At 41.6% G+C, this 19,141-nt stretch overlaps 1 protein-coding gene across 1 annotated transcript in view; it reads right to left on the reverse strand.

The window, feature by feature from the left end:
* prkdc (protein kinase, DNA-activated, catalytic subunit) overlaps positions 1–19,141 on the reverse strand; it is a 139,607-nt gene that overhangs the window by 71,244 nt on the left and 49,222 nt on the right. The window contains exons 28-57 of the mRNA XM_020587171.1: positions 17,331–17,425; positions 16,891–16,993; positions 16,665–16,798; positions 16,203–16,433; positions 15,657–15,883; positions 15,358–15,566; positions 15,067–15,199; positions 14,667–14,825; positions 14,257–14,460; positions 13,982–14,170; positions 13,652–13,756; positions 13,347–13,514; positions 12,056–12,183; positions 11,202–11,409; positions 10,289–10,467; positions 10,026–10,194; positions 9,800–9,865; positions 9,654–9,717; positions 9,291–9,448; positions 9,034–9,174; positions 8,708–8,827; positions 8,485–8,628; positions 8,094–8,245; positions 6,732–6,863; positions 6,350–6,461; positions 3,139–3,263; positions 2,843–2,992; positions 751–924; positions 348–446; positions 24–234 (exon numbers count right to left, since the gene is read on the reverse strand). Of these exons, the coding sequence (XP_020442827.1) occupies positions 24–234; positions 348–446; positions 751–924; positions 2,843–2,992; positions 3,139–3,263; positions 6,350–6,461; positions 6,732–6,863; positions 8,094–8,245; positions 8,485–8,628; positions 8,708–8,827; positions 9,034–9,174; positions 9,291–9,448; positions 9,654–9,717; positions 9,800–9,865; positions 10,026–10,194; positions 10,289–10,467; positions 11,202–11,409; positions 12,056–12,183; positions 13,347–13,514; positions 13,652–13,756; positions 13,982–14,170; positions 14,257–14,460; positions 14,667–14,825; positions 15,067–15,199; positions 15,358–15,566; positions 15,657–15,883; positions 16,203–16,433; positions 16,665–16,798; positions 16,891–16,993; positions 17,331–17,425 (4,489 nt within the window). The remainder of the gene's footprint in view (positions 1–23; positions 235–347; positions 447–750; positions 925–2,842; positions 2,993–3,138; positions 3,264–6,349; positions 6,462–6,731; positions 6,864–8,093; positions 8,246–8,484; positions 8,629–8,707; positions 8,828–9,033; positions 9,175–9,290; positions 9,449–9,653; positions 9,718–9,799; positions 9,866–10,025; positions 10,195–10,288; positions 10,468–11,201; positions 11,410–12,055; positions 12,184–13,346; positions 13,515–13,651; positions 13,757–13,981; positions 14,171–14,256; positions 14,461–14,666; positions 14,826–15,066; positions 15,200–15,357; positions 15,567–15,656; positions 15,884–16,202; positions 16,434–16,664; positions 16,799–16,890; positions 16,994–17,330; positions 17,426–19,141) is intronic.

Here is a 19,141-nt window from a genome sequence, read left to right on the forward strand (position 1 = left end):
CTGCTGATCTACAGTGCACTGACCTGGAAGGTACACTCTGACAGAGGATACTCAAACATGTTTCGTGTGAAGTCAGGACTCTGACTGGTCATTTCCAGCATCAGATTGGTAGCCAAGCTTAAGAAACTCCTTTCTATTTGACAGGAGTACAGTGAACGAAGCACTGCCAGCAGGCGGTCAAGGGTTGCAGTAGGAAGACGTCTCTCTTGGCTCCAGAAGTTCTGAACATAAAGCCTGAAAAGATAAAGTTGATGGTCTTTTCAATTTGAATATTGTACTGTGAACTGTTGCGATTACATTGCTCTGCACAATGTAACAAAGAATATCATGAAGACAGCAATACTTACTGAAGACCCTGGTTTTCTTCAGAAAGTCCCTGTAGCAGCGTTTCCTTAGTTGTGTTCAAAATCTCTACTGAGGTGTCGTCTTCCATGGTCTCTGTGTCACTAAGAACAAAACAAGAAAAATTCAGCCTATCATTAAAGTGTAGTTTTATCATTAGGCCCATCACTGCACATGAATAACACTGTCCAGGGACCATAAGAAGCAGTGGAACTACCAATCCACCATTTCTACCATTTGCTAGTCTTCCTACATGGAATTTAATTTGCTCCATATGTTTGTAGATTGTTTATAATATACACTCACCCACTGGGTCAGATCATTTTATTGAAAGCTAATTTACACTGCTACACTTTGTCACATCATGCAAAAACCAAAAGAAACAAAATTCAGTAAGGCTCATAATACCTGTAGTTGTCCTGGATCCACATAAGGATGTCATACATCCTCTCTCTGCACACCGGCGAAGGATGGGAGACAAAGGCCGTTATGGCTCCCACAAGCTCCTGAAGCTCAGGTGGACTCAGACGGCTAAGAATCTTGTGAATGAGATCCAGACACACCCTCTGCCTGGCTTCGTCCCTGAGTGCACAGCACAGCGATGTGCAGAAGACAAGAAACGCCACAAAGAAACAGTCGTTTTTACCTACTGAAGGGAGAACACCCTCAGTGCCAAACCTCTTGATTTTCAGGGTTTGCTCTTCACAAATAGTTTGTATTTAATTTGAGAGGCAGACAGATCATTTGTTTTATATGGCACTAAGTGGCAATAAAAAAAAACCACAGAATTATTTTCTAAGTAGGCAGACTGTGTTAAAATGCAGCCCCGACACAGGGGTTAGGGTTATTGGTCGGGGGTCACATACAGTGGGGCAAATAAGTATTTGATACACTGCTGACTTTTCAAGTTTTCCCACTTACAAAGAATGGACAGATCTGTAATTTTCATCGTAGGTACGCTTCAACTGTGAGAGACAGAATCTACAAAAAAATTCCAGAAAATCACATTGTTAGATTTTTAAATAATTTATTTCCATTTTATTGCATGAAATAAGTATTTGATCACCTACCAACCAGCAAGAATTCTGGCTCTCACAGACCTGTTAGTTTGTCTTTAAGAAGCCCTCCTATCCTCCACTCATTGCCTGTATTAATTGCACCTGTTTGAACTCGTTACCTGTATAAAAGACACCTGTCCACACACTCAATCTATCAGACTCCAACTTCTCCACTATGGGCAAGACCAAAGAGCTGTCTAAGGACACTAGGGACAAAATTGAAGACCTGCACAAGGCTGGTATGGGCTACAGGACAACAGGCAAACAGCTTGGTGAGAAGGCAACAACTGTTGGCGCAATTATTAGACAATGGAAGAAATTGAAGATGACTGTCAATCTCCCTCGGACTGGGGGTCCATGCAAGATCTCGCCTCGTGGAGTATCAATGGTCCTGAGAAAGGTGAGGGATCACCCTAGAACTACACGGGGATCCCAAGAACACATCCCAACCATGAAGCATAGGGGTGGAAACATCATGCTTTGGGGGTGCTTTTCTGCAAAGGGGACAGGACGACTGCATCGTATTGAGGAGAGGATGGATGGGGTCATGTATCGTGAGATTTTGGGCAACAACCTCCTTCCCTCAGTAAGAGCACTGAAGATGGGTCGTGGCTGGGTCTTCCAGCATGACAATGACCCCAAACACACAGCCAGGGCAACAACTAAGGAGTGGCTCCGTAAGAAGTATTTCAAGGTCCTGGAGTGGCTAGCCAGTCTCCAGACCTCAACCCAATAGAGAATCTATGGAGGGAGCTGAAACTCCGTGTTGCCCAGTAACAGCCCCAAAACCTGAAAGATCTGGAGAAGACCTGTATGGAGGAGTGGGCCAAAATCCCTGCTGCAGTGTGTGCAAACTTGGTCAAGAACTACAGGAAACGTCTCACCTCTGTAATTGTAAACAAGGGTTCCGGTACCAAATATTAAGTTCTATTTTACTATTGTATCAAATACTTATTTCATGCAATAAAATGGAAATAAATGATTTAAAAATCTAACAATGTGATTTTCTGGAATTTTTTGTTGATTCTGTCTCTCACAGTTGAGGTGTACCTACAATAAAAATTACAGATCTGTCCATTCTTTGTTAAGTGGGAAAACTTGAAAAATCGGCGGTGTATCAAATACTTATTTGCCCCACTGTAGGTGTGTGCTATACAGCCATGTTTGGAGGCTTGTTCAAGCTTTCAGCCCACAATTTGTAACTGTGGCCCAAAGTCAAGGGTGAATATTAGCAAATGCTCGTGGTAACATGGTAAACAAAAGTCTTCTTCCTGTGGGCGGCCATGTTCCGATGCCCCCTACACTTACCACACAAGCTTACAATCTCAACCTTGTGAGTCGATCAAGTCAACAGATTTCCTGCCATAACTGTATATTGTATAGACTAAAGACAAACAATAACAATAAAAACCATCCACTGAGAAGAATAAAGGTAGAGGCACCTGTGGCCCAGCAACTGGATAAAGCCTGTGGTCTTCAAATGCAGAAAGATGTCTGGGATGACATCGGCCCGACTCAGCACGCACTCCAAACAGTGAGTCTTTAAGATGCCATGCAACTTCGGCAGGAGGGAGAACACGTAGTTGACAAACCTGAACATTTGAAGAAACATCAAGCAGTTAGCTGAGTAGATCAGTCAATGACTAGACTCAAACTGGACAGGTTTAACCCTCTGGTAGGGTCAAAAGCAATTTACATCAAATGACTAAAAGACCTCTGCAGGGAAAAACAAACTCACCGGTCCATAAATGGAGGATAGTGCTTTGACACTTTGTTCAAGCAAATAATGAACTTGTCATCCAGGTCTTTTTTCTTTAGATTTGTTATCTTGCTTTCAGCAAGACTGAGAAGATCTTGATGCTGCTGAGACAAGAGTGAACAATGAAACAAGGTTGTGAGGGACATAAACGGGCAAGGAACCTGGCACAGTCCTCAGGGAGCAGCCCCTGACTAAAATGTCAGATTACTACAGTTTAAATGAGTTACTTTAACCTATAAACTAGATGGAACAGCTTTTATGAAGTATGTCCTCCACAGCTCACAGGACTTGGTGAGGGCCTCACTGTGATCTTTTTACTTGTAAACCTGTGTTCACTGACACGATACAAGTTGTGTCACTGCTGTGTAATATTTGAACCATCAACTCTAGTGATTTGTGAACTTATACACAGATACAACAAGGTTTTTAATCAATTGTCTGACTTCTCGTATTTTACGGCTCATAAATCTGATCTTGATAGACTATGAGCAATTTTAACGTGATTAACTGATGTGTCCATCAAACCCAGTGGGTCCTGACTTTTGTACAGATGAAGCTCCCCCTGCTGGTCAAAGCATTCAGTCCCACTGGCACCAATACTTTTGACACAGCGGCCCCTCACAAAGATAGAAACCTAAAATCAAAGTTCAGCTTTGGTTTAATGCCACTATTGGTGCAGGACAGGATAATACAGGGTTATTCAAAAGGAATGAACCGATTTCATTACACATTGCTTCAGTTCTCAAGCATTGTCATGGAATGAGTCAGTGACCATTTGAAAGAGGAGTTATTTAAGTTTTGAATGGCTGACTTAAATATCGAATAACAACAGCGATCAACTCGGTAGATCGTGATATGCTAATACGCGCCTGAGAGGAAATTCTCTTATCGCACTGATGTTGCCCGTGCTGCAGGTGGTGGCCACATTGAACACCTGTAAGACAAGAAATAAAAGTTGATTATGAGTAGAATACTTGTGACTTGGCTGGAGTTTTGCATTACTTTTTCTTAATAAAATATTGCGTAATGAAATCGGTTCATTCTTTTTGAATTACCCTGTATAATTGGAAAAAAGAAACTCCAGGTGTCCGACCAGCATCTGAGCTACTGTCTGGCAAAATACTAAACAATAACAATGTGTCAAAGTAGAGTGTGCCAAATATTTTTCTGATATCATCTGAAAACATGCCCACTGTCAGGGACCAAGCAGTAAGGCAAAAGACACAGCTTTCAAAGTTCAAAACAATGGGCTTTTTATTAACCCAAAAGTAAGGAAAAATACAAACATTAACATCAGATAAATTGGGCCCTAAAAGAGGTCAACAAAAGATAAGGAAACTCAAAATACAGCAAACTGAAACAGGGGTGGCCAATTCCAGTCCTCGAGGGCCGCTGTCCTGCTTGTTTTCCAACTATCCCTGCCTGACCTGCTGCTGATCACCTGGCTCAGGCGTGTTCAGTCAGTCAGAAGCTGGAAGATACCCATTCACTTTATCTTTCCTCACTCCACTTTCATCTAAGATGGTATCTTCCAGCTTCTGACTGGCTGAACACACATGAGCCAGGTAATCAGCAGCAGGTCAGGCAGGGATAGCTAGAAAATAAGCAGGACAGTGGCTCTCAAGGACTGGAATTGGCCACCCCTGGAAACCAACTGACCTAACCAGTGACACACACAGGGGGAACATATATATTGGCTGGCCAAACCAATAGCACAAACAAGGGGTAGACCAAAGACACTATCAAAATAATCAACTAATAAACACTAAAACAGTCTGCTCGCAACTAAATATTTGCTTTAAATGTGAAGAAATTAACATAACTTGACAAATAAAGTTCTAACATAAACTACCAACAAATAAACAAATTTCTCCCAAACTCCCCCCTTCCTTGTATTGGGCACTTGGTGCAATCCAGGCCTAGTGGGAGGTATTTAAACGTGCTGCTTCCTCAGTCCAGTCTTTCAGCTGAACCACCCCTCATCCATGGACCACGAAACACGGTAACCCAAAAAAAATTTGTACATATTAACAATACAAAATTAATCAAACGTGCATGCTTATTGATCAATTGTGTATGTCCAATATTAAACAATATTTACCTATAACTTAACCCACATGTGTAGGTTAAGTTATAGAGAAATCACCCACCCAAGTCCATTGCGGCTGGTGGTTTAGGCCCTCAGATGGTAAAGGCTAGGACTGAGGCCTTCACACCCACAGACTCAAAATATGACTTATCATAGTGCAGCAGTCGACTCCACAAACGGCCCAGAAGCAAAATATGACTGCAGTGAACATTTCCTTCGATTCTTTATCTAAACCGATGAGACACAATCCCAGATTTCACCCCCCAGGGTTAAATTAATGTTCCTCAGTTCCTCTTTGGAACTAAAAAACTTGAGACCATTTTTATTATCACGAGATTTATCTTCTGATTGTGATTAAATAAAATATAACAGGAGGCTGTGCAGACTTGAAAACAAAATCATTCCCATTGAAGGTAACTGCAACTCACTAAAGGTCTGTAGTCTACTGCACAGCATCTGTACAGTGGTTTATAGCACTGCAGGAGCGCAACCCTCCGTTAGGACGACATCATTTTCACAGTTTTGGGAGCACATATCACAGTCAGCTATTTAAATGTTTACTTTAATGAAGGTACATGTTCTTACTTTAAATTGGCTTCTGTCTGTGGTTTCATCCTGTCCTGTCTGCTGGCTTCATACATGCACTGCTGCAGAGGAGCTGCTGGTCTCAGCCTCCACATCTACAAGGACTCAACTCATGTTCATACAGCTAATCAGACTCTGCTCTTAACTACATAAAATGAAGGTCTGGGTGTTGTTTTTTGCTCTCATCAATTCGCTAGTCAGCATGATTAGCAGTGTGTGGGCGTAGCGGGTGAAGAGGACCATGGGGAGAGTGGAGACATCGCATTTATGCAAGTCTGCTTTTGTGTTCACCTTTTCCAACAACTGTTTGACTAGTTACTCTCGCCACCACTGTTGGATCTGTTGCACATACGGAGCACTGATATCTCTGTAAAATGTGGCAGTGTGTCTGCATGAGGCAGTGAGGGAGGGGAGGGAGGGAGATAATGAATTTATCCAAGTATTATCTTGTGAAAATGTTTATTTTCCATGTGATTTTTTTCCACAAACACAAAAAAGCTGAGAGAAGGACCATACCTTTCCCGCGTCAGTCATATTCTTCAGGACGAGGCCGACAATCTCAGCAGCAGCTGAGTAGACATCTTTATACCTCACAAAGGACAGGTTGTTAGTGAGAGCCTGGATGTACCTGTAAAAACCACCACACAGAATTGATTTAAAAGATTTAGCAAGATAGCAGCAAGTCAGCTACAATGTTTAAAAAAACAAAACAAAAAATAACAACTATAAACTGAATATACTGCTCCATATTTCTCTTACTGGCTGTTTACTTCCTACCTGAACATGCAGCTTCAAAAACACACTTACTTACATTTGTGTGAGTAAGTTAAATTAGATTTTTCCAAAAAAAGCCATCAGGTGAATCAGTATTGACATTTGGCTACACTTTGCATTTTACCTCTCATATTCGATTCCACATGAGGCTTCATACGCGGGGAGGCTGTTGACCAGGATGATTCCCAGGAGCTGAAGTCCAACAGAATTGTCTTTGCTGTTTGGGTCAGTGCCACAGAACTGCTCATATACAAGACTACAAGGGCAAGAACAGAGAGAAGGCCAAGGGCCAGATCAATTCCACTCTGTTTAGTTGAGAATATATAAGATCTAGTACGCTAGCAAATGTATAATCATCATAATTTTCTAATGTTCCCCATCGTCAGAAACACTAAAATGTGGAGGCTGAAATGCCATTTGCAAAATCACCCAAAACTCAACTACAATCGTGGCATGGCGGTTGTATGTCTCTGCCGAACAGTCAAATCCATGAATTTGACAGACGCGAGGCCAGTGACCTTCAACTACAATCTAATCACTGCATCCTTGTGTCCGAGTGGAGACTTGTGCCAAATTTGAAAAAACTCCCTCAGGGTGTTCATGGCATTTCACATTCACAAGAACAGGCAGGACAGATGACCTGAAGCCATAAAGCCTCCAGCCATGCCTATCGCTGGGGCGGAGACATTAAAAAACAGTTATAAACAGCACTTGTTTTGCATTTCCCTTTCTTTTTACAGTGGATCAGGACACAATCAGAGCTGAATCCCAAATGCTAAAGCTGGAATCTGGACTTGCTTCAGGTTTCTAAACATGTGTCACTTCTCATTTGAGAAGTTTCTTCACTTCTGAACCGTTGCCAACTTCAAATTATACTAAATTTGTTCACTAGTCAACTGAAGTCATCTTTTCATAAAACTCAGTTTACAAGACGACATTTATACCTGTGTCTGGATCCTCGCGGCTCATGACACTCGAGTTTCACAAACTTTATCAGGTTTTTAACTTTCAGGTAGAATTTGATTCATATTAATGAGACAAACTTGAAAATTAATAGTAGCTTATCATAAAGCTGGTTATACTCATTTTAATGATGGTGAAATCATTTTTAACCATGCATTTTTAAAAACTCTTGCATATAAAGAATATACTGTATAAACAGCTGTGTTATATCAGTGACTTTTCAAGGACATTTTTGATGCTGCTTTGCTGGACTAAGCAATGGGCCACACAGCAGCCAGGGAACAGTGCATCTACTGTATAGACCTGCAAAGATGTACAAGTTTTATTTTCTGCAGATTAGTGATTCACAGGACTACACAATGGCAGGCCACTAATATTCATATGAACAGCTCCAAAGACAACTGAGTAAAAGGAGGAGCACCGACTTGACTCCTCCTCACCACTGCAGTACTGTGTCCTGTGCTGAACTAATTTTAGAGCTAAATGCACATCAGCTGTTCAGTGAGAGTGGAGTCTGTGCTACCTGAAAGGCACATGCAGACAGTCCTTCCAACACTCTACCAGAGTGCGAATGATCTCCAGGTTGTGTCGAAAAACAGCCCTCTTGTGGTGGAAGCTGTTCTTTATCAGGAACTCAAACAGCCGGTTGGCGAGTACTTCATCTCTGGGGTTACCCTGAGACACAAAATGCTGTTACTGACAATAGTCCACTAGATACTACTACTAACTTTACATGCGAATACATTGTAAGACTGGCTAAAGGACATTTATAACACCCTTAAATGTGCGTCTGTTCTATGACAACTTTCAATCACAGGTGATTTGAGGCCATATGTCGAAGCTGAGCAGAGGTCATGAATAAAGGTGGTAATGAGCCACATAGTTTTTCATTTTAAACCAGAAAAAGAAGCAACCTTAGGGCTGGCCAGGCTTGTCCAAGAGAGCACTGTGACCACAACCTCCACCACCATAAAATGAATGCCCTCTCCTCCGTTGTTTGCAGAGACAACGAGCTGCAGCAGCGGTCCCAGCCAGTGCTTGGCATAGAGTCGAAAAACCTGGAAAGACAACAGCGTTTTCATTCATTTCCAAACACAATAACTGTATACATTTGTATAGACACAAAACATTACTCACCTCCTCGGTGTTGATGATCAGCTTTGAGATGAAGAGTCTAATATTCAGAGGTGTTGCTGGATTTGCCAGTTTTCCATGCAGAAATTTCATCCATGGGGGAAGTTCACTAGGCACACATCCCTGTTTCATTAAAGACCAGAGCATGTTGAGTGATACACCTTCAGTGTCACAGTCATATTTATGGATAATAACAGCAACAAATTAAAGTGACTTGCATCTAATTATGAAATGCCAAAGTATTGTGTGTTTTTCTGTGTCACTTAAAGCTTTTCATATACAGTAAAGTCTGATAGATTGTAAAGAAGATCTAAAAAGAAGACCGTGACCTGTTCAACTTTGGGAGTTATGCTGTTCCTCTGCATGTGTCCAATAAGGGCAGTTAAGGTTGCCATGCATTCATGCTGGTTTAGCTCATCCATCTCCAGATCCACCATTGCATCTTGGGAGGGAACTGTCTCCTCTGTCTCCTACATTTAGAAACATACCAATAAAACCAGATTATAAAACATAACTTATGTCTCAGCCATCACAGGAACACAAAAACACACCAGCTCAACACAGCGTTAAGAGTAAAAAACTGCACCTCACTAACTCTTTTTCCAACAAGGCGTCTTTGCCCTTCTGGGTTTTGGGAGCTGAAGGAAAAGCTCTGGACTCCGGTAGAGAAGTCAAACTGACTCATCTCCTCACTAAGGCTGCTGTCAGCCATGTAAGACTGGGAGGACAGGTAAACTGGCACTTCTGTGGAAACCACGACAGAAATCACACAAGCAAACAACTTTTAAAAATGTTGGGGTGTGCTGCTAGAGTTGCACAAACCTCTGTAATCACCTGTAGTCTAAGTAAGGCCCATCATATCACATTTTATTTTAAAAGGGAGCATTTTCAACTGCTCTCTGGCCAAGACGGCCGAATTCTAAAGGCTGAAAAACATTGTTGTGCGTACCTTCACTCTCCTCGCTCGCTTCTTTTCGGATCATTATGTATTTCTTCTTTCTCTCAAGTGGAACCTACATCGATTTAGAGAAAAAATAAAAATAAAAAACCACAACTACACCTCAAAGTATATTGTTAAACACACAAACAACATACCTCAATTTCAATTGGAAAGCTGTAGGTCCTTTTAACATCAATGATATTTTCCAGAATGAACTGATTCTGGGCAAGAAAAGAAACAGACAATCACTGAAGCCCTCCCAAGTTTTTCTGTTCTCTATTCCACAGATGACACGACATGAAACTCATCAATGTGAAGGATGATACTTATTGCTCTGCGGTGATTCATGCGGACTGGGCACTGAAAAGCTGGAGGGAGTACCTTCTCTGGTTTCTCACTGAAGAGGAAGCCATGGTAGAATTTGGGCTCGCTGAAGCTGCAGCTGATGACAGCGATGGCACAGTTGTAGGCAGCACAGTGATAACGTCTCCTGAGTTCAAGGAGCTGAGTTTCACCAGCCATGTTCTCAGTGAATGCTTCAAAACATGACCTATCATGAAACCAAAACAGTTCTTATTCATTCATGGAAAAGTAGGGTCCTTTTCTATCATCATGTCACTTTTTATGATGTCTGGGAGTCCTACTTTATTAAGATCTTGGACATCTCATTCCCTTCTGTCTTGTCTGAACGACAGTAGGCTTGATTAATCTGGGATTCCTTGGAGTATACCTCCTCTTTGGAAAGCCGAGAATACAGGAGCTCCATCAGCTTGTAGCAGCCGTTCTTCTTCAGCAGCTGGATCTCAAATGCTGTCTCGCTTGCCTGACATGAATTGAAACTGGCCCTTAAAACTCCAGTGTAGTCCTCTGATCAGAATAACAATAATCTTCTTATTTCAAGACTAAACATAGCTGATTAACAGCACAAATGTCTTTGGAGAGCATTAGAAACAAGTTATCTATGATTTCATAGTCACCACAGTAAAAGTAATGAATTCACATCTAAACACATGTTTAAATCGGTTACTGTTTAAATAAAACAACAATTCCCTAGAGATGGGGCTGAAAGTGTCAGTACCCTTCCACCTCACTGAACACCACACTCTGTTCTTCCTGGAAATGGCTGAACCTGAAAGCTTTTCTGTCATGGCTTTGCTTTGCCACACAATAAAAAAAGCTGTGAAAACAGCTGACCATCTAAACTGGCCTGAACAACATTAGTGCAACCCCTAAGAAGTGCTGATAAAGAAGATACATTGTCCAGTGTCTCATGGACAGGATCCTCCAACAGGATAGTGGCCCATAGTGGGTGAGTGACTGAAGTGGCTCGTTATGTGTCCTGATCTTAAACCAGATGAATACCTATGAAGAGATCTGAAACTCACAGCTGGGAGAAGGCACCTAACCTATTAAACCTGATCTTGGGCACCCCAGGAGGAGCTGGAAAATGCTGCCGATGTCTAGATTACCTCACTGAAACCGTTGTTTTTCCTTTTTTGAGTGGCAGGGTACCAACACTTTCATGTGACATCTATGGAATAATGTTAAGGATCAAACCTTGGTGAAGCGACTGAGCAGCAAAGCAATAATGTCAGACACATTTGCCACAAAGAAGTCATTAAGGGCCTTGGTGCTGCAGTGAGAGGCCAGCGGCAGCAGAACCCTCTCCGTCATGGCCTGCAGCGCGGAGTTCACCGGCACGTCCCCCTGCTTGATCACTTCATACACTGTACACAGCAGCTTCAGCTGCCGCTCAACGTTTGACCTAATCAGAGACACAAGGAGGGGACCGTAATAAAAGCAACTTCTCTATGCTAGAGTTATATAATGCCACGCCTGTCAAACCTGGTGTGAAATGATTGATATATGGCCCCTAAGCCACACCCCCTTCTGCACCTGAGAAGGGGGTATGGCCTGCAGTCCAATTTCTCTAATCAGATATTAGGCGGATTGGATATATGGGTGTTTTTATTTTAAAAGGTGTTTATAAAAAATATTTGTCTATAGAAACCGGTTTTATTTCATATTCCTCTCTTCTCCGAAGGCAGAAGGGGGTGTGGCCTAGGGGGTCATAAATCATTCAGTTCACACCTCATTGGACAGGTGGGACATTACATGACTCTCTTATGCCCTCTCCTGAGTGACTGCCATGTCTGTCAGCTCTCATGAAATTGGTAAGAGTACTTTATTGATCATTGAGGTTTTTTTTCCACTGGACATCATGAACAGCTGAGACACAAGCATTTTGTTGATAATCTACACTAAAAGGGTATCTACAACTATACCTGATCTAAATACAACACCTCGATATGTTCAACACAGCAGTTCCCAAAGGATACACCTAATCTTAATAAAGAAAGAAACAAACCTCATGTGTAGCCTTATTTTCATGTGATGACAGCTTTACTCACCGCTTTGCAATTCTTTGGAAACAGGTTTGGAATTGTTCCTCCATGATGTGTTTTCTGTCCCGACACAGAATTCCTGCCAGCAGCTGAAGCAGGAGTGGGCTCTTTGAAAGCTCCAGGGCATCCAGCAACTACAAGGTACAAATGGTTGTTGTTGTCATGGTGCTGTTAGAAATTAATAAATTAGTCAGATAATTATTAGACTTCAATGTGTTAGACTTCAATGTGTTAGTAATGTAGTTTAGTAAGATTCAAAGTCTGCTCTAGTCTGCTCTGTTTCAAGGTTAGCAGTAAGCCATGACACCAATTGTTTTCTTGTTTTAATCTTGTGTAAGAATTATGTCTGAATGAATGTTTTAGTTACACATCACGCATACAACATACACACACATGGAATTCTTCATTTTGTTATGACTAGGTAATACGCAGCTGCTACACGCATGTGGAGCTCTAGATAAGAGATGGAGACTGCTGGACGGACTTCATCTGTGTAAGGGGTTAGCCCAAAACTGATAAATGTATTAAGCTCGGTCTTTCCGGGTGCTTTGTCCCCTGCTCTCTTCTCCAGCAGCTTGTCTAAAGGAGAGAGCCCTGGGTTGGGATCTGTAATCCTTGTATTTATTTATAAACACACACACACACACACACATACACATGTATATGACAAGCTGCTGGAAAAGCGAGCCTGGAAAAAAGCCCCCGGAAACACAGAGCCTAATACATTTATCAGTTTTGGGCTAGCCCCTTACACAGACAGCTGTAAAAACATCAGGAGCTGGAGACAGTCCCGACGTCTTCGTCTCTCATCTTATGCTCCGCATGCTTCGAGAAGCTGGACATAACAAAATGAAGAACTCCGTGTGTGTATGTTGTATGCGTGATTTATTTATACACACACACACAGAGAGCGAGAGAGAGAGAGAGAGAGAGAGAGAGAGAGAGAGAGAGAGTGTGTAAATAAACCTGCACTAAAATCAAGAAAGACGGACTCCTTCCATACTCAGATCTGTCCAGTAAAAAAAACTGGGGTATAACAGTGCAAAATTACAACCTCCCAAGTAAGGAACAAATGCTTCATCAACTTGTTTTTCAACACTGAATTAAAGAGCTTTTTTGTCCATGCCTGCCATTACACAACCTCCCTAAAGTTGAGAGTGCACTGTGATTAACATTAAAGCAAAAATACTCTGCCTTTATCTCTGTGTTATCATCCTTATTTACAATTTTACAGATTTCCTCCCATTGCGGCAAACCTAATGATAAGCTTGTGGTAAAGCTGTATCACTGGCTTCACCTTTCGGACACAGTCCATGTAGTTGTTGCGGTGAAGCGAACCCTTAGCGAACTCATCAGACTGCATGGGAAAGTGCGAAGCTACCAGGGAATCAAGGGCTGTCTGCAGCTCGGCCAGCGGCTCCTCTGGGAGGGTTGTGAAGAAGGGCAACACCAACAGAGCCTGACTCTGAGCGGAGGAGAGTGTCAGACATTCACAGACTCAACATTCACTTTACTAAGTAGCTCAAAGAGGAAAAGGTTAAAAGCATGTGCTAACCTAGTATGAATGCCATGCCAAAACATACAGTGTACCATGCCCATTACCTTGAGATTCAGCGGCAGATTCTTGTCAATGAGTAGCATAGTGAATGTGGAGAAAACAGACTGGAACGCTTCATGGTTGACACTGGAGCAGACAGAGGAATCAATCTGATGAGAGAGAGGGAAAAATGTTCAGGAAATAAATTGACATTACAGGAAGTGATACAAACAAAAATTGCATTATTTGTTTTATCAGGACACAAATTATGATTATTACTCAAAGATATAATAAATGAATTTATTTAATAACCTGGCAGTAACTGTCTCTGGCTAATGACATGAAGGCTTTGTTTTGCTGGGGGACATGCAGTACTAACTACAGCTGTATTATACCTGCAGGAGCTTGGAGAGCAGCAAAAGAGTAGCAGTTTTGCTTTCTGGAGTGCAAGCCTTTCCTTCCCACCATGACTGCAGACTATTCCACCTTCTTAGCACCTCATCAACCAGCTGTTTTCCCTGAGTGTTCCTTACAGAGCGCTCTCTGAAGCTGTGGTCCAACATGCCATTCAGCAACACACTCACCTGGTGAAAAAGAAAATGTTCCTCTACATGTGCACTTCTACAAAGTCTGTTTCTTTTGTCATTGTCTAAAAATGTGAAAAGGCTACCATGCTGGGATTCTTAGAGGAAGCTTCCATGAAACGTGGTATTGTGATGTCAAGGCTTCTCAGCAGCTCAGTATTGATGGTCACCTGGAAGAGGCTGTAGAAATACTCGCCATGTGAGAAGCTCAGGAAGTTGTGGCTGTGACTTCCAGATAGCGGCACAGAAAGCATGACAGTGTTCAACAGCAAGTCCACCAGCAGCTCACTCTGCAGAACAATCATAACAGGAGAACAAGAGGAGGTAGCAAGCAGTCAAACAGGTCTAGATTTTCTTTGCTGTGACACTGCCATTACATTTAACAAAAATAAAGTAGGCTATATTTTTACAAACTAAGCGTTGGTAATCTGTCCCCATGGGTAGTCAAAATTTTATCCAATTTCATAAAGCCCATCTAAAAAGCAGCAGTACCGACCTGTCGACTAAGAGAAAAGGCAAGCTGAAGTAAGCCATCTGCTACCCTCCTACTATTTATGTCCAAGGATGGAAGTGCCTTCCTGTCGTCGCCGGGTGCTATGCCTTTATACACCGTCATAAGAAGTCGGTGCCCAAGGCACTTGGCGTAGCCTGAATCCTTTAGGGAATACAAATGTTAGAAAATATGCATAATAAGCACTCCAAGGAAAAGTCACATAAGATCTACACTCAAAATGTGTCACCAGTACCTAAAGTTAAATGCATTATTATGTCTTGACTGTTTGATAATTGATTAAAAAAAAAAATCAGCATAGTGTATTTGAACAACTGAAAAATGGCACCACCAATATTAAGCTTATTTTGGGCCCTGTTTCATGGATCTATCCCTGGTGAAATACCTGGCTGTGCAGAATGGAGCTGAGGAAGCCAGCTTTGTCAATCTGCTTACAAGAAGACAGAACCATCTCCATCTGGTCATGGCGGCTCAGAGTGCTAGAGTGGTAGAGGTCCACAGCACACAGTTCCTCCACACTGACGGGGTCATTCAAGAAGTGTAGAGGGAAAGAAAAAACTGGCATGACTCAGAACGCATCAGAAGACGAGAACAAATAGGTTTTTATTTACCAGCAAATTTACCAGCAGCCGCTGCATGAGGCTTATGTGAGAATACCAAGTGATTATTAACAGACCTTTTACGTGAGATCTTTGTCTGCAAACTGCTTTCAAGACGAGTACGGTACACTGAGGTCAGCAGGGCCTTCAGCAGAGGAACACATACCCCTGGTAAGTTTTTTATTATCTCCACATCTGCCACGTTGAAACCTACAGCGGATGGCTCACACACCACGAGTGCAGTCAGCTCAAAAAAAGCTGCGCAAAAAATATCTTGCTCCAGAGCCTGTGAATAAAGTTAGGAAAAGGTGAGCAAAAACCATGTTCAAAAAGAAGTCATTACTTTCCTAATGTCAGCGTCTTAATTTTGTTATACCTTCCACAACTCCTGCTCTCCTTTGACAAGAATCATTGTGGCAAACTCCAGCAGGCGAACAATGATGGTACACTTGCTGTAGTTGTACTGGTCCACCTCTCTAGGGCTGAAGTGAGAAGCCTTTTCTCTGAGAGGGAAGCAGCACTCTGCTGCTACTAGGTCTCGAGTAGCCAGCTCAGTTAAAAAGAAATTAACAGCTTTCAGAAAACTTGACTTGTCTTTGGAGCCTTGGAAATGAAAGAAAAAAAACAGTTATGGAAAACAGTCCAAAGCCAATTCGATGCCAAAAGAGCTTTCATGTTAAAGTAAAGGGAGAAGATACAGTAATCACGATACAGGGGTAGATGTTAAACAGATGATAAGCACAGGCCTCACGGAGCAGCGAATGCCAGAAAGTGATGCAGCAGCTATAGTATGGGAACATTAAGAACACTGAGCAGTAGGCTGGATGTTATCATGATTCCACTACACCATGTTCAGTATAATGGATGTAATGCTATGGCTAGAAACGGTAGTACAAACATCACCCCTTGCACTAGGACTCACAGAGCATGTGTTGAGGCTTGATTGTGTGTAAGCGGATGAATGTGGTGTAGCAGTCGAGGGCAGCCAGCAGGAGGTCCATCCACTGCAGGGTGGCTCTGACACTGAAAGGGCCCATCAGATCTCTGAGGGTGGGCTGGGAGAGAAGACCTCCGCTTTCGAACCGCAAGACCAGATAAACTATACCCTCATCCTTCAGTATGTCATCTAGCCACTGAGATGGAGACTTCTTTCCTGAGTTCAGTCACACACAGGAAAAAAAAAATCATTTACATGTCTATAAAAAACACTTTCAGTCAGAACAGCAGCATCTATTTCTCTGGAGAGCTTAGCCATGGATCCATTAAGGCAATGCAGTGTTGAATTTAAAAAGAACTATTGTTCATGTATTTTTCGTATTGCATCCATTGTTTTTTCTTCTCAGGGCAAGTCTGAAAGATGAAGCACTTTGATAGGATTGGTCACCTGGAAGGAGAGGAACAAACTCATAAAAGAGCTCCATGCATTTGTGGCGACATTTAGTCTGAGGTCGGCCACATTGTTCCAAAAGCCATAAAACCACATCGGTCAGGCACAGCTTTTTATCAGGTGGAAAGCCCCTGGACAAAGAGAGAGGGAAACTGAGCTAAGGTATGCAAACTAACATAGATTACAAGTATCCTCCTGATACCTATGTCCACAGCGTACCAACCTTGGAACACGTCTCTTAGCATTGTGCTGACTGAGAGCGGGGGCCTTGTATGTGATGATCCTCTTCAGATGGTCAATGGCACTACCACACTGCTGCAGTGTACCTGAGAATGAAAAGGTGGCTAGAATATCTTTCTACATTTTCAAATTAAGTGAGCTTCAGTTATAAACAATGGAACCTTGGTTTCTCAGCAGAAGAAATAAATACATAATAAATGCCAGTCAAATTACAAACAGGCATCTTGAATCAATGTGCTGCTTTTGTAATGAAGCACAAAAATAATTTATATTAATGTAACACAAGGACACAGACAAAAAGCAGTTTCTGAAGTCTAAGGTACACTGGTATACATCATTCATCCATTTCACATCAACCTATTTATGCACTTCATGACAAGAAGACATGTCCTGCCTATGAAGCTGAGGTGGAAGAATTATTACCTATAGATTGCTCATCTGTGTGTGCAAGAGCCAGACTTTCGACAAATATGATAAGAACTTCAAAGACAAACTGGTCCACCAAAGAATTTTCCTCCCTGTAGAGACAAATACACAACAATGAGCAAATACAGAGTGGGTGAAAAGTAACTAGACATTAAAAATTGGCTATAGAACCTGTAGTATCACTGGAGTCATGATGAAAACAGTCTCTAAATAGACGATAGTAAATAGGATTTCATATGATATTAAAGAGACAACACAGCATTTGTAGAAAAAAAAGGCTGAGATCAGCTTGTCTTCATCCAACAGATACACAATATGGCCAAAAGTATGTGGACATCAGTCCACACACATTTGCATACATTTGGTGTTTTAATGACCTTTTCTTCATTTCATATGAAACCCTATTTACTATCATCTATTTAGAGACCGTTTTTATCACGACTCCAGTGATACTACAGGTTCTATAGCCAATTTGTAATGCCTAGTTACTTTTCACCCACCCTGTACAACACAGTGACCCTACAGAGTCTGAGACTGAATGCCTTCATGTCAGAAATACACTCTATAAATGAGTATATAAAAAAAAAAAAAAGACAAAACTATACCCCTTGGCTGCCGAGAAGAGGGAAAACACAACAGTAGAAAAATATTCTGCCATAGCTACCAAGACAATTGTATGTATATGCTGACTTACCTTTACAAAATAGGGAACATAGCAGATATTTACAGGGTTTAGGGCGACAACATACACAAAAATGCCCACATCCTTGTTTACTTGGAAAAGATAAAAAAAAAAAAAAACAACAAAGGAGTAATGTGAGCTTTTCATCAGCAGATCTTGTAAGCAGATTGACAAAGCTGGCTTCCTCAGCTCCATTCTGCACAGCCAGGTATTTCACCAGGGATAGATCCATGAAACAGGGCCCAAAATAAGCTTAATATTGGTGGTGCCATTTTTCAGTTGTTCAAATACACTATGCTGATTTTTTTTTTTAATCAATTATCAAACAGTCAAGACATAATAATGCATTTAACTTTAGGTACTGGTGACACAATTGTCTGGTATTCACTGTGGACAGCAAAGGGAGAATTTCATAGTGCAAGGAAACATTATTGTGCATATGACAAACACTTTGATTGATTGACTAATTTCTCCTAATTACTCTAACTGGAGCAATAATCTTAATTTTCCAGGTTCATGATGACAGAATGACTAGCAACACTTCTAGCATGGTGAAAACTAAAGAATACATGCATAATGGCTGCCTATTAAAGTTTTCACTTTTTAGAGAAACAGTGTTCTTAAACTGTTGGACTATTTGCTCAGGCAGTTGTTCACAAAGTGGTGAACCACCCCCCATCCTTGCTTGTGAATGACTGAGCCTTTAGGGATGCTCCTTTTATATCCAATCATGACGCTCACCTGTTTCCAATAAACTTATTCACCTGTGGAATGTTCCAAACTGGTGTTTTTTGAGCATTCCTCAACTTTCTCGGTTTTTTGTTGTCCCTGTCCCAGCTCTATTGGAACGTGTTTGCAGGCATCAAATTCACAATGAGTGAATATTTGCAAAAAACAATGAAGTTTATCAGTTTGAACATTTAATATCTTATCTTTGTGGTGTATTCAATTAAATATGGGTCACAAAGGATTTGCAAGTCATTGTATTGTGTTTTTATTTTTGTATTTGGAGTTATGAGGGTGCAAAGCTAACCTAGAGGTACCTGAGATTAAACATTAAATGGCGGGAAACGAGCAGCCATGGGGACTTTATAAGAGTGGTTAGCGTATGGGGTTACTAATCCAC

Source organism: Monopterus albus, unplaced genomic scaffold, assembly GCF_001952655.1.
Source record: "Monopterus albus unplaced genomic scaffold, M_albus_1.0 scaffold442.1, whole genome shotgun sequence".
NCBI classification, from domain to species: Eukaryota; Metazoa; Chordata; class Actinopteri; order Synbranchiformes; family Synbranchidae; genus Monopterus; species Monopterus albus.